At 41.9% G+C, this 14,869-nt stretch overlaps 1 protein-coding gene across 1 annotated transcript in view; it reads left to right on the top strand.

Moving 5' to 3' along the window:
* Positions 1 to 14,490, top strand: part of SWAP70 (switching B cell complex subunit SWAP70) — a 36,174-nt gene extending 21,684 nt beyond the window's left edge. Inside the window, exons 4-12 of the mRNA XM_066551836.1 lie at positions 212 to 439; positions 2,960 to 3,106; positions 3,362 to 3,470; positions 4,746 to 4,927; positions 8,290 to 8,397; positions 9,543 to 9,709; positions 10,474 to 10,672; positions 12,040 to 12,136; positions 12,458 to 14,490. Coding sequence (XP_066407933.1) covers positions 212 to 439; positions 2,960 to 3,106; positions 3,362 to 3,470; positions 4,746 to 4,927; positions 8,290 to 8,397; positions 9,543 to 9,709; positions 10,474 to 10,672; positions 12,040 to 12,136; positions 12,458 to 12,567 — 1,347 coding nt within the window. The 3' untranslated portion in view covers positions 12,568 to 14,490. The remainder of the gene's footprint in view (positions 1 to 211; positions 440 to 2,959; positions 3,107 to 3,361; positions 3,471 to 4,745; positions 4,928 to 8,289; positions 8,398 to 9,542; positions 9,710 to 10,473; positions 10,673 to 12,039; positions 12,137 to 12,457) is intronic.
* Positions 14,491 to 14,869: the final 379 nt, after the last annotated feature.

Genomic DNA, 14,869 nt, shown 5'->3' with positions numbered 1-14,869 from the left:
TAGCTGAGGGATGGGCTTGGCAGTGAAGAGTTCAGCTGAGACAGGAGCTTAAAACCTTTGTTAATTGAACCACCTACGTGTGGGGGCCTACATGTGAGCATAGGAAACTCACTGTAATGGGAGTCTCTGGAGAAACTTCCTTTATAGCTCTCAAACACTTGCAAATGTGTTTTTCTGCAAATGATGGATTTCTGCTTGTGTTTCTGCACAGATTGAATATTTGCTGAAAAAGATCACGGAAGCCATGGGAGCAGGCTGGCAGCAGGAGCAGTTTGACCATTACAAGATTGCTCTCAACACCAGTCGAGAGGGACTCTCTGCGTGGGAGCTGATCGACCTCATCGGGAGCGGGCAGTTCAGTAAAGGAATGGACAGGCAGACAGTGTCCATGGCAATCAGTGAGGTCTTCAATGAGCTCATCCTAGATGTACTCAAGCAGGTAAGAGCCACAGAGAACTAATGTTTTAAAGTAGACTTGTTTATTGCTTTAATTAGAAAGTGTTCAATTTGTGCTCAAATTTTTTCACCCTATTGAATGATGAGCAGGAGGAAATTAGGTAAATTATCTGTAAGGGTTCTTTAGTATGAGCTTATTTTTATAAAAGAAATTGTGCTGCTATTCAGATTGTTGTAATTGTAGCAGTATTATGAATGAGTTGCTTCTTGGGAGAGCTTGCTCTTAGAAAGTGAAAAAAGTGGGCTCTGACTTGAAATATTACCTTTTTTACACTAGTACCAGCTGCTTGTTAGTCCACAAAATAACTGCATCATGCTCTCAGTTCTGTTTACAGCTCTTCAGTCTTGGAAATGCTATTCTGTAGTTTCAGTTATGCTGTAGGAAAGGCAGCTGTGCTGGGCACAACCTCTATATTTAAACAAGGGGGTCTGGACCAGGGTATTTTGGCTTCTCAAGTGCCCCACTTCAACAGGGCAGAAAGGTGTGGAAGAGCTCCAGAGGGCTGTCCCTTCTTGTTCTGCTTAGCAGGCTACATGACTGACAGCTTATTTACCTGCACTCAGACTCCAGAAATCATGCTGGCCTTTGTATTCTTAGCAAACTTCTTTCTTCAGGTTTCCAGTGGCTGGATTATCAGTTTAGGAATGCCTTTAAAAACTGCATTTCTTTCGTGGGAATTTGAAGTACCACAGGGACCTGAGGGGTCACAGCAGAGTTTACCTAGACAGCTCTTTAAAATTGGCTTTTACCTGACAAGAGAATTTTTTTCATCTTTGATTTCTTGGTGAGGAGAGAAACTAAGGATTTCTTGGCAGGCTTTCCTAAGCTGTTCTGAAGAAACCATCAGAAGGTCTTGGCACAGGAAATGCTTTCAGAATACCCACAGAACAATGCAAAAGTCTATTTTTGTTAACTGCTGGTTGCCTGTTGGAGGTGAGGGCTGGGGACACACCCACACATAAAGTCAGTTGAGGGCAAAATGAAGTCATTTTGCTGTTTGGTACCATGAAAATAAATTAACCAGTGTCAGTTCAATCCTACTTGAAACTTGTGAGAAAATCTGATTTCTTTTTGGTTTTGATAGTGCATTGTGTGTCTTCCCCCACACCTTTTTTTGTTTGTTTGTTTTGTTTTGTGTCTCCTTTCTTTCCTCTCTTGGTGCCTGGGCTTCTTTCTCAAGGATGTCTGAGTGCCTTTGAATGGTTCTTTGACACTTAAAAATAGTTTGTGTCAAGATTTGGCCCTGTGCCTCCTGGGCACTTTGGACACTTATTGACCTGGTGGAGGGCGGAGTTCTGTGTGATTTCAGTATCCTGGTACCTTGTTGATTCTCAGAATTGTCCTGTTTATTGCAGTAATCACGTAATTGCTTCAAGGTATTAATTAATGACACATGGTCTCATAACCAAGCATTGTGCTACCCTTTTTGTTGAACATATCCTGGATCTCTAATTCTTACAGAGGGTAGCAGCAATAGTTAAATTTGTGGTATTTAGTGTTCTGAAAGATGTGTCTTTGTGTGATGGTTGGTGTGAAAAAGCTCCTGCTTTTCAAGAGCTCTCAGTGGGTTCTTGGAACGTGAGAGGCAGCTGATACTGAAATAATAGGTAAATATGTTGCAGAAATTTGAGGGGAAAATATTAGTCTGACTTGGCTTTGAAAGCAAATTTGGTAATTCAGGAAAGGAAAAAAAAAAACCCTGGCTATGACTTAGACTGTGCAAAGCATGAAAGATTGAAGCTGCAGGAGTCCTTCACATGACCTTGCAACCACCCAGAGCTCAGCCCCAAGTGTGGGGGTGGCAGACAAAGCTGTGCATTCCTGGTGTGGAGCAGGGGAGTGGGATGCCACCTGGGAATAGGCACGGCCTTGGCTCTGGACACGTTTCAGTGGCTAGAAAAGCTGAGCACAGATAAGCTGTATGTGTAGGGGTGGCTTGGGTTTTTGTTTGGTTTGGTTTGTTTTTTAAACAAAAAAGCTTCTTCAACTGTTCTGAATGTTTTCTTACCCCTCAGACCTGTAGAGAAAGAAATCTTTGGCTTAAGTATGCCACAGCACATTGCTATATATATATATATTTAGTACAAGGACATTTGTATGTATTAAAAACGTTAATAGGTGTTTCAGTTATAGATGAAAGCCATTACAGAAAAATGTTCCATGGTCTTCCTTCCAACTTCTTTATCTTCTTAATCTGGAATACTCTGGATACAGAGTATACTTTCTATATGACTTGTTCATAGCTTATATTGATGTTGGTGTTTCAGTTTCATGTGTGGTTTGACTTTTTTTGGAAGTTAACTGTCAGACAAAAGTATGTAAGTATTTGGGGAATATGATTACAGAAATGGAAGGTACAACTGAAATACTGGCTAACTTTGAGATTGTTTGGGGCTATGAGGTAACTTTTCTGTGTGCTTTGTTGGGTCTTTACATCTTTACATAACCAAAAAACCAGATGGTTCAGCAGAGGCATTTCAGCTACTCTGTTGCTTTTAACAGGGCTACATGCTGAAAAAAGGTCACAAACGGAAAAATTGGATGGAACGATGGTTTGTGCTAAAACCCAATATTATTTCCTACTATGTAAGTGAAGATTTAAAGGAAAAGAAGGGAGACATCATACTGGATGGCAACTGTTGTGTAGAGGTAAAACCAGTCCAAAAACAATGTATGTCTATAAAGATCAGAATTAATCATTTTTTGTGTGTGGGATTGACTCCTGGTATCTTTTAACAGAGATTTTTTTACTTCATATGACACCAGTTCATAAACACCCTTTTAATAAAGGCTCTTAGTACTGGTATTTGTAGCTCTGTGACACATAAGTGCATAAATGATGTTTGACTTTATAAATTAGATTTCACTGTTTGCAAAGCTAATCTTTATTGTTACCCATTCTAGGCCTTGCCTGACAAAGATGGAAAGAAATGCCTTTTTCTCATCAAATGTCTTGATAAAACCTTTGAGATCAGTGCCTCTGATAAAAAGAAGAAGCAGGAATGGATTCAAGGTGAGGTTTCAAAAATGCTAGTTATGTGAAAGTTTAGTGGAATTCTTACAGCAGTGCTTTATTCAAATTTGAAATTCTTGTCTTGTGATTTTTTGATATCTCTCTTTTGGGCACATGGAACTTTAAGGGGTCTGAGACTTAGGAAGAACTAAAGATCCACATAAGGGAAATCAGTTTTTGTCATGTAGGTGCCTCAATTCAGGCAGCCATAACCAAAATGAAATGGTTGTTATTGTTGTTTTTTATATTCACTGTACTTCTAGGGATGGGGAAGGGAAGCAACATTGTAAATTGTTGCTTTTGGGGAGAAAGGGAAAGCTTGTTTGTTTTGGCACTGTAAAATACTGGCTTTGGTTGTACAGCTCTGCTTGAAGTAGTATGGTTTGGTGAGCTGAGTATAAAGCTGGGAATTAGGGCTTGCTTTTCTAGTCCCACAGTAAAGGGAATAGGTCTCCCCTGCTGTGAGACCTTCCCAGATATGTGATGGGTACATCCATCTGCAGAGTGAGGTAGAAGCCCTTGCAAAGCTGTTGTTGCCGATGCCATTGAAGAATGTGCAGCAGTTAAATATTTGGAGCTGTGGGCTTTCATTTGCACTTCCCTCTTTACCTGCAGCATGTGTTCATTGCACCAAAGTCAGGTGTATGATGAATGATTCAAAAGAAGACTTTTTTTTTCATGGTTGTGGTATGTAAATAAAATACCAAAATCATCTGCCACTCCTCAGCTTTGCTGTCTTAAATATTTTGTCACCGCATGTAAGTGAATGAGAGCTACTGTCTTACTGGGAGAAAGTTTTCCCTTGGAGTATCTAAGAATTCAGGGTTTAAGTTGGCTCTAGGGAAGGCAGGTAACACCTTACTCCTTGCTAAGTCACTGAGTCTAGGTAGTAAGAAATCCTCAAGGGTTGGGGTTTTTTCTTGCAGCCGGGTGTATGAGTGACTCCTATGTCCATAGTCTGTTACAAATCAATATTGGGATTGACATAGTGCAGTGGAATTGCATTGTGTCAATTGCATTAGACCTTATCCTTGTGGCACGCAGCCAGCACTGAGAGCTAAGTGCCTTTCACTTCTGTCAACACAACTTTGTGTTGACAGCCAGCCTGATGAGAATTAGGACAACTGACAACAGTGCTCTCTGAGTTAAAAATACATTCAAAAATCCCCAACCCCGCAGCCAGCACGGCACAGCACAGCACTGCGAGTCTCTTCACCAGGCCTACCCAGAAAGTTGAGCGCTGCCCTTCACGGTGCTCCCCTCTGTCCCCCGCAGCCATCCAGAGCACGGTGAGCCTGCTGCGGGCGGGCAGCGCTCCTCCGCACAAGGAGGCGCGGCAGAAGCGCAAGGAGCTGCGCCAGAAGCTGCAGGCGGAGCAGGAGGAGCTGGAGCGGCAGATGAGGGAGCTGCAGGCGGCCAACGAGAACAAGCAGAAGGAGCTGGAGACCGTGCGCAAGGTGGGAGCGGAGCTGCCGGCATTCCAGCCCGGAGTTCCGTGCCTGTGGCTGGACTGGTGTCTCTGCGCTGTTCAGGCACATGGAGCAGACTCCTCCAGAGCAGCTGTGCTTGTGTCATGCTCCTGTACTGAGCAGTCTGGTGAAGAAGAGCCTGCCAGCTCTGTTGATGGTGTCTGCAGACAGGAGAAACCAATATTTTCAGTTGCTTTTGGGCTTTTTGTTTTCCTTTTCTGTCAGACACATATGTCAAACATGGGGCTTTGCATGAAGATTTTCTTCTATAGTTTACCCAAGTTTTGTTATATTATTTGTATGTTTATGGGAACTCTTTTCTTCTCACAGATGAATTTTTATAATTTTTATGTTTAAAAACAAAATATGTGGCTTTTCTTACTTTTAGTGTGGAGTGTGCCTTGAGAATAGCTTAGAACCCAATATTCTAATTCAAAACCCTCCCCACTTGCTGCCTTACATTTTGGCTGCTGAGTCCCTGGTGCTAGAGCAGTACAGGTCTTCCTTTGTTTACTCTACATGTCTCCACTACCTCCCTAAATTAATGTAGGTTTTTTTCATTCCCATTTAGGACAAATCTGCATCATTGTTTGGGCTTTTCATAAATAAAACCCACCAGTTTCAGCCCTTAGAAAAAAATTCAGTGGTCTTTGCAGCTATAAATATTGTGAGGACATTTAGGGCTTTAAGTCTAGAAAGTAAACAAAATTTTTAAAACCCACATTTTTTAAAGTCTTGCCATTGTCACAATTTGTGGCAAGGAGAAATTTGTCTTTTTTGAAATTAGTCTTGCACTGATAGTCCTGATGTAGGTAAGTATTACTCTGTTTGCCTTAAATGGAGTCTGACAGTGGAAAACCATTTTTAAATTTAATTTTGGCACCTGTAGTCTACCTTGTGTTTAAGATTCAGAATGCAACATAGACAATGAAGGATAGCCTATGTTACCTTCTACTGCTAAGTAATGTACCCATTAACAGAAATAATAAGGTAGGATTTCTGCATTGTTTACTTTATGGAAAAACACTTAGGGGGGAAGGCAACATGGGAGCAACCTCAAATGAGCAGTGGGATGTTGGCAGGCTCCAGGGAGTTTCATAAAAATCACAGTTTCATAAAAATCACAGAGAGTTGTGGCCAGAAGCATCTTTTGGAGTGGGTTGGATCAAAAAGATTTTTCAAGGAAGGTGTCTTAGGCTGTGACATGAGCTATTGCACTTTGCCTGGGTGGAACTAGGGAGGAGGCACATTGTTGGAGGAACTGAAAGGGTTTGATTAGTTAGAAAACTGTTCTTCAAGGAAAGGGCTTTGTAAATGCTTCAGGAAACTGGATTGTTCTGGGAAGCTCAGAGGTTGATTTGCTGCTGATGGCAGTGAGCCACCATTTATGCAGCATCTGCCAAAGTGCACTCTGGGACTGGTTTGTATTTTGGTAGCTCCTGCAGTAGAGTATTCCAAAAGAATAAATGCTATTGTCTAAAATAGATTTTTTTCATATTTTTTACTGAAATTTTGACATGTGCACATTGAACAGACAGGAAGGTAAGTTCTTCCTTGTGTGAGAGCATGCACAGGACACGTGCACCCTTTTTGTTTCAATTTGAGGTCTTGCATGGGCTTTGGGGACTCTGTGCTGTCTTTGCCTGCTGGAATGGCGTGTTCCTGTTCTATTCCTCCCTCCAACACTTGTGGCTTTTCCCTGAAGTGCACAGTTCCCAGTAACCTTACCTGCTAGGAACAGCTTTGGTGGATGAAGCCGGAAGTTGCTGATACTGAGTGGACAAAGATAATTTTCTTGTTGAGCTTTCTGGCCATGGCCTGGCACCCACCCTTGCCTCTGACTCTGCATGTTCACTCTCTCAGCTCAGAATTGGCAATGTTTGTTTAATTTCAGAGTGGGGAAGGAAATCTAGAGGAGATTTCACTTAAATAGGCATCTTGGATTTGACTACAATGACATGCTTTTGAATGTCCTGGCAGAGGAAGAGTGCTGCTTCTCAAACACTGGCATCATTTAGGCCTTGCAAAGGAGAGCAGTTCTGTGCTGTGTTCTGCAACATAAACCCAGAAACCTGAACCTTCTCCTTCACTTCTTCCCATCTATTTGAGACCAGAGCGGTACAAGCATGTAAAAGAGTGAAAGTTGGAGCTTGGCAGTTTTAATCATTGGGTCATCTCTTTAGTTCATCTAGGTTGGTGAGGGAGCATGGTTTAAATGTGGTACCTTCAGGAGCATGACAGAATCACAGAAAGGTTTGGTTTGGAAAGGACCTTAAAGACCATCCAGTCCCAGTCCCCCTGCTGTGGGCAGAGGCACCTTCCACTACACCAGGTTGCTCCAGGGCCCATCAAACTTGGCCTTGAACACTTCCAGGGATGAAGCATCCACAGCTTCTCTGCACAGCCTGTCCCTATGTCACCTCCTCTGGGCTTGCTCCAACAGGTCTCTGTCATCTTTATGTTGTGCGCTGCACTTGCTAAAGGTCTGTGGAAGCAATTCCCATAACCCAGCATATTTTAAAAAAAGCATCAGATAACTTTCTTAGGAAAATTTTGTGAAAGAACGGTTTTGTTTTCACTACTGGTAAAGTTTAGGCTGGTACTTGAAGATTTCTAACCTTGCAGGGATTGAAATCCTGGCAAAAGGAACAACTGTGACCATTGTCCTTATTTGTGAAATCAAGATTCAACAAAAGTAAAATAAGATGCAGGAGGTGGAAAGGTTTCAGCAGCTGTTTCCCAGGCCCTAGCTAATGTTCCTCCTAATTTCAAGTGATGATTATGGACCAGGATTTTATTTACCTTACTTGGCAGTTTAGGGGATGTTAGAGGGATGATTCACAATAGCACAATCACTTATTCTAGTCAAAGTTCCTGACACTTCTGCTTTCCCATGGCAATTCAGTGCTTCTCATTTCTGTTTCTGTGTGAACTCTGTGCTTGCTGGCATGTTTTCCCTATTGGAAGTCCTATGCACTCCTGCTTGAAATGTGTTTTTTCATGATAAGTTTTCTATCCTATTGAGGTAGAGGAGGAAATACAGTGATTTCTATCATTTGAGCAAAGCAAGACTCAGAGGAAACTTGGAGATAGTCAGGTAATTGCCTTTTCATTGGTAAATTTAAAATTGTCTTGCAAACAATCAAGATAGTAAATTATATTTAAAGTCTGTGAGTAGTCTCAGACATTAAAAAACCCAAACTGGTGCCTTGATGCTTTTGAAGGCTTCTTCAGTTTTTTTAAAAACCAAAAGTTGTTAAATAAAGTTCCATTCCCTCAAAATAATTTAGTTTTGACAAATTGTTTTCTTCCTTCTTTTCTTCCCCCTACCCCCCACCCTTCTCTTTCAGCAACTGGAAGCAGCAGCTGCTCGTGCTGCTGAGGAGGAGAAGAAAAGGCTTCAGACTCAAGTTGAGTTACAAGATCGCTTCAGTCTGGAGCTGGAGAGAGAAAAAATGGTGAGAAGTGCAACGAGGGGTTCTGCTGCTATTCCACATAGGGAGCATGTGTTCAGCAAGGGCTTCCCTCACAGGCAGCCACTGAAAGGATTCCACAGGTTTTGCAGGAGCCTGGAGAATGGAATCTATGTTGCGTTTATTTGAGATGGAGGATTAAAATATTTTTACTGGTGAATTCAAATAGTGGAACAGCTTGGTTACAATTTGTGCAGCATTCAAGGTTTAAATATGACTGGAAAATTGGGAAAAAAAATAGACTGTTTGAAGGACAAATGCAGACTGAAGTTCCCCTTGCAGTTTTCAGAGATGGAGAACCTGAGGCCAGTACTTGCTGTATGAATAAGCAAAATGCATTTTATGTGTTCCTAGAACAGCTTTTTTATGCTGTGTGTTCTTTTACAATTATACACACACGCAAACATAAAAAATAAATAAGTATTGCTGCTTTACAATACTGTTACTATTCAGCTACACTGAAGACTCCCCAAAGAGCTGATTTTCAGTCTTCAGGGGCTGTGATAGGTTGTTCTGTTAATTGGAGAAAAGAAGTAGAAAAAGTGATGTGATGGGACATCTCAGGACATTAATGCACACAGTGCTGCTTTATGGGCTGAGCATGAATTCCTGAATACAATCCCTTTCTGGGTCACTGGGATTTGGGTCAGCTGAGGGGAGCAGCCTGCAGGCCAATGGGGCAGGACATTCCACCCCCCTTTATCCATACTGTGCCATCATCCAGAGACAGAAGTGTGAGATACACTGCTGCCAAGGGGAGAATGAAAACAGTGCCCTTAAAGCAGCCTGACCTTCATGTCTGGCCTCACTACAACCTTTCTCTTCCTTCAGTTGTGTATGTGTAAACTAAGCAACAAGATCAAGATGACTGAAATTAGGTTTGAACTCCTGTAGAAATCCTGTGCTGCAGGAAGTAGGTCAATATAAGTAGCCCGTGTTATTATTTATTTTTTTAAATGCTCTTAGTTCCACATCTGCAGATCTAGCCTCAATTTTATCAGTTCTGCTCTGCAGTCAGCAGGAAGAGGTTTGTCTCTGGAAACATGGCCTGAGGGAAAGCTGGCAATTCCTTTAAAAATTGGAAACCTGAGTTGAATGGTAGCTTATGTGTCCCAAATTTGTGCTGCTAGGTAAGACAAAAAATGGAAGAGCAGGTTGCTCAGAAATCATCTGAACTGGAACAGTATTTACAAAGAGTACGTGAACTGGAAGAAATGTACAAACAGCTCCAGGAGGCACTGGAGGATGAGAAACAGGCACGTCAGGATGAAGAGACTGTGAGGAAACTTCAGGCCAGGTATGGCTTTGACTAGGTGGAAAAGTGTTTCAGTCCCCCCTGCCAACAGTGGGTACCTGTGCCCTGCTACTAATGACTGCTTGCCTCTTGGAATGGGCAACTATCTTCAAGTCTAAACACAGCACAGATTTTATTTTTCCTTAAGATATGAAGGCTGAAGCTGCTGTTCATGATTTTTAAAATATGTCTGATTAGCCTTTAGCAGAGGGCAAGCTCAGCAGTTTTGGAAAAGCAGGTGCAGTTATTTTTCCATCAGGTGTTGTGCATGTCAGCATGTGAAAAACTGAGATCACTCTGTACAGGTTTTTCAGCTGTTTATTTTATAAAGGAGTATCTGTAAAAAGAATTTTCTGCTGTATTTTATCACAGGTTTAAACTGTAAGGATAAAGGGTTAAATTTCCTCTTACAGTGGCTTTGTGGAGTGTGGTTTTTTTCTTCATATACTCAGTCCTCCTAAGACAATGAAGATAACTTATGCATGCCTGTTTCTTCTGGGGCTCTGTGTTGTGTATTTGCATTATTGACTACATTTTCTGAATAGCCCTTTGTAACAGTCAGACTGCTTGCACTGCTGGCATGACACTGAAGGCAAGCCAACAAACAATAACTTTTCCCCTGCTTCCCAAGCTTTTTTTAAAAACAATATTTTCTTTCCTTCTTGAAAAAAAAAAAAAAGAGGAAAGAAAAAATTAATTAATTTGGGTTCCCTGCATGGATACGACTTATGTGAAAAGTGCAGTTAACATCACAATCCCCATTGCAGGTTGCTGGAAGAGGAGACAGCAAAGAGAGCTGAACTGGAAAAATGGCATTTGCAGCAGCAACAGACCATTCAGATGACAGAAGCAGAGAAGCAAGAGCTGGAAAACCAGAGAATGATGAAGGAACAGGCTCTTCAAGTGGCCATGGAGCAACTGAAACAACTTGAGTTGGAAAGGAAGGAGGCTCTTGAGCAGTATGAGGTGAGCTGCTGTGGTCATCAACCTCTCATCCTTAGCAACAGATTGAATTTGAAGTTCTTGAATATTATGCTTCTTTAACGGTTATGGCACAAAAGTTGTAAGAGGTAGGACAGTTGGGTTGGTTGTGTTTTTGTTTTTGTTGGTTTTTTTTCTAGTTTTTACTCAGTTTCTAGACCAGTATCTACATTTGAAGAAGAGGATCTGTTTCAGACACACCTCTGAACCTCTTTTATTTATTTTTGTCACAATTTGCATGCAGGCCAGCTCAGTCACATCCTGAAATACTCTGTGTACATTTGTCTTGTACTGCAGTCTCACTTCATGTGCAGTCCCACTGCTGCCATAACTGGGTGCATTTTGCTTCTGATGTAGTAATTCTTGCAGTGTTCTGATGATGTTATGGCACTGTATTGTCTTCTACAGAGGAAAAGTCAATGTGTTACTGTAGGCACCTACTCCTCAACAATGTATTTCAGCACTGAATGGAAGTTAAGGATAGGTAGGAGATAGTCAGATACATTAGCTCAGATTCTCAGTGTGCAGCAGAGCCTCGTGTCCCAAAAGCCAGGCCTGCTCTCTGCTCTGCTGAGTGCTTTTGGGGAAGGTCAGTAACTGTTCATGGAAGAAATAAGAGCCAGAATCCAGCAAGTACAGAGGCTGAAGCGCTGCAGACTTTCCAGGGCTAGAGAGGTGTTGATCCTGCATTTATTTAGGTCAGGAAAGAAAGCCTGGCTGGGTTTGTGTTTAGCAGGGGAGGGTGTTTATGGGGTGAGCTCTGAAGGACAAGCCTGTCTCGCCTGGCACAGGGCATGAATGCTGCACTCACTGCAAGCAAGGGCCCAGCTGGGGTAGCTGTGGCCACTTTACAACTTCCCAGGGTGGTGTTACATCTCACATCATCACAAGATTGCTTCTGGCCAGTACTTGGCTCTTTTTTAGGTGACATCTCAGGCTTTTTGTATGGGAAGCATCATTTACTACTCCAAAGGAATTGCTGAGTAGAGTAGACATATAAAACCACAAAAAAAATCCACAAAACAATTATTTTAGAAATAATTAAATGTAAATTCTAGCCTTCCATTTGGAATTGTCCAAAAAACCAGTCTAGGCTGAAGAATGAAGACTAGCTTCATTACACAGCTGCACAATATTGTAAAACCTTGTTATTTTAGGATTCTGGTTTGTCAACTTTTTTTTTTTTTTTTTTTTTGGAGTTTGGTAGTGACTAGATTACTTAGGATGCTTCCACATTAAACAGAGAGCTGGGGGAATAAGCATGGTTCTGGCTTTTGGTTTAAAAGGTGTTGTATCTTTATATAAAAGCAGAGTAAAGCTGTTGTTTTCAAGTGGGCTCTGTCTTATTTCAGGAGGTTAAGAAGAAGTTGGAAACAGCAGCTAACAACACCAAGAGTTGGAAAGATAAAGTAGCTCATCATGAGGGATTGATTCGACTAATAGAGCCAGGTGAGTTATCAACAGAAGAGTTACAAAAATATGTATTTATTCTGTCTCATGCCCTTACATCACTTGGTGGCTTACTGAAGTCTGCCTTTTCCTATAGTTTACTGGTTCACAGCAGCCTATAAATATCACCCTTGGTGAGAACTGCTGATGGGGGCTTCCAAGTCTTTCCCTCTATTTGCCCTACTATAATGATTTTATTATCAATATTGTTTGTTTCTTTTATGTTTAAAACAAAGCAAGGATCAGCCTGAACACTGCATTGTGGGAGTGTGATGTCCCTGTCAGAACTGCCTGTCTCAGGTCTTGTTCTCCATCTTCCAGGCTCCAAGAATCCTCACTTAATCACAAACTGGGGCCCGGCTGCCTTCACTGAAGCTGAACTGGAGCAGAGACAAAGGAGCTGGAAAGGGAAGAAAGCCACTTCAGAGTGACAGTGGCAGCTGACACGTGGCCCAGAACAGGAGCCCACCTCCCTCGTCCTGCTTTGCACAGAGCAGCCTCTTGCTTACAAAGTTTAGTTTGCTCAGCAGGTTGGGCCTCTCTGCTCATGAAATGCTGTTTGCCAGGCTGGAGGGTCTGCTCAGAGCTCAGCCATTCCAGTGGGTGGAGTCTGACAGGACACGCTGTTTTCCCTCCCGTTTCCAAGACTTTGCAACTGAAAGTTTGTATTGAAATGTAGCTTGTGACAGAGTTGTTCCTATAGTAGCCTGTAACAATCTGACAGCAGCTAACCAGTCAGGCAGCATCACTTTCATTCCAGAAGGTCAGGGAAGCAGTTGTTCTGCTGGTTCAGTTTAGTGTCATTTCAACCCAGGGTAAATCAGTCCTGGAGGTTGTGTCCAACTCTGAGATGGAGCATTACCTTTCCTTCCTCCTTTTACTTTTGCTGTCCCTCTGTTGCTCTCTGCACAGTGCTTGGTGCTCAGACACATTCCCTTGGCAAGGGGGGGCTGCCATCAGTGGGTGCCTGCTGCCTGCTTGGATTTGGTGTCCTATTTCCCTATCTTTGCAGGAATCCAAACAAAAGAACTGGAGATAGGCATGTAGAAAACACTGCTGCAAGACATTTGGAAAAAGTAGTCGCGCAAGACTGTTTCTGTACTGTCTCATACTTGAGAAGTGCTAAATAAAGCCTTGAGAATTCTCTTCATAGTATAAAAGATGAAGCTTTGGCTCACAGATTTCTGAAACAGATCAGTGGAAGGTGGTAGCACACACAGGGCAAATAGCCTCCATGTCAAGGCTGTGTTTGTGCAAGCAATCTGATTATAGCATCCCACCATTTTTAGATGGAGCACTGTCTTACTTTTAATTGGAGGCCAGATTAAAAAAAATGTAAGAAGAAATGTTTTTTTAAATAAAAGTGATAAATGTGTAGTGATACTGCTTTAGGAAAAAAAAAAAGTAATTCCTGTCAATAAAATAACTTCAGTCTTTCTAGTACCAAGGCTTCCCAAAGAGGCTGCTGTTGTGCCTTACTGTTCTCTCCTGGGACAAAGCCAGTTATTTCTGTTTCTGTAGGGAAAAGGAACAAGGCTGTGACTTTGCTTTGCAGATCTCCCACACCAGCATTGCTCAGTAAAGCAGGATTCCTGCCAAGTTGTACAGACATTTTGAGATGCCCCCTCGAGAAGCAGGTGCCCACTGGTGTGGCTTGTGAGCAGCTTTGACTGTAGCCTGGCCATCCATCCCTCACCTGCTTGTTAGTTCAGCTACATGTTAAATTATTTGTAGTAAATAAGAAGTGAATTTTTCAGGAGGATAAGCAGTGCCTTGCTGTGCAGCACTGTGATACTTGGGTCTTGGAAGAGCAGAAGCTGTACAGAAGTGGTGTCCAGATTTGGAAGTCATAAATAGTATTTTATTTGCCTATTAACTAAGACTCACTCAAATACTGAATCTTTCAGACATTTATTCTCTGGTTGTATTTTTGTACTAATTGAAATCTTTAATGTTTCAGTAAATGGAGTGCTGATTAGAATGGCAGGAAAATCCAGGATCTTCCTATTTATACTCACTGTACAGGAAAACAGTAGTTCCTTAAACTTGATAACAGTGCATTTTTTAAATTGATCACATTTACAGAAGCAATGTGAATAAAAAACCCACCCACCTGTAATAGAGTTACTAATGTACACAAGGTTAAACTTTACTAAGGGAGCTGGAACAGTATTTGTAACTACCAAACATCTTATGTGGAGAGCAGAAGGGGTATTGGGGCTAAACTTGTTTAATTTTTCTAACAGCCTTTATTTTGGACAATGTTTTTTTAAGAACAACAAATGCTGCATGTTTTCGTATTTTTTACTGTTCTTTAGAAATGGCTGTTTAATAAAGTAATATAAAGTCATTTACATTTTGGAATTAATGGATGTCTTATTGCCTGGGTTTCTTTTGGCCTGTTGGAATTCAAAATCCAGTGACTGTTGTGTGGAGGAAGTTTAGTGGTCGGATCAATGGGATGTTAAAGGCATAATAAAGGCAGTGGTCACAGGATAACACAAACAGCCTTTGTTTTAGCAGCACTCCTGCTCTCAAATGTTCATATTCAGTACTCCTTGCTGCAGGATGGGGCAAGGGCAGAGCAGGCTCAGCAGGGAGCTGTTGGGGCAGACACACAGCAGCCCCTCACAATGTGTCAGCCCTATCTGTTTGTCTGTCTGTCTGTCTGTCTGGCAGAAGAGGAAATGAGATAACGTTCCTTTTAGTTTAGTCGTTTCTGCTTGCTCTGGC

This window comes from Molothrus aeneus, chromosome 6 (genome assembly GCF_037042795.1).
Source record: "Molothrus aeneus isolate 106 chromosome 6, BPBGC_Maene_1.0, whole genome shotgun sequence".
Classification (NCBI taxonomy): domain Eukaryota; kingdom Metazoa; phylum Chordata; class Aves; order Passeriformes; family Icteridae; genus Molothrus; species Molothrus aeneus.
Note: the sequence above shows the minus strand (reverse complement) of the source record. Positions and strands in the feature narration are given on the sequence as shown.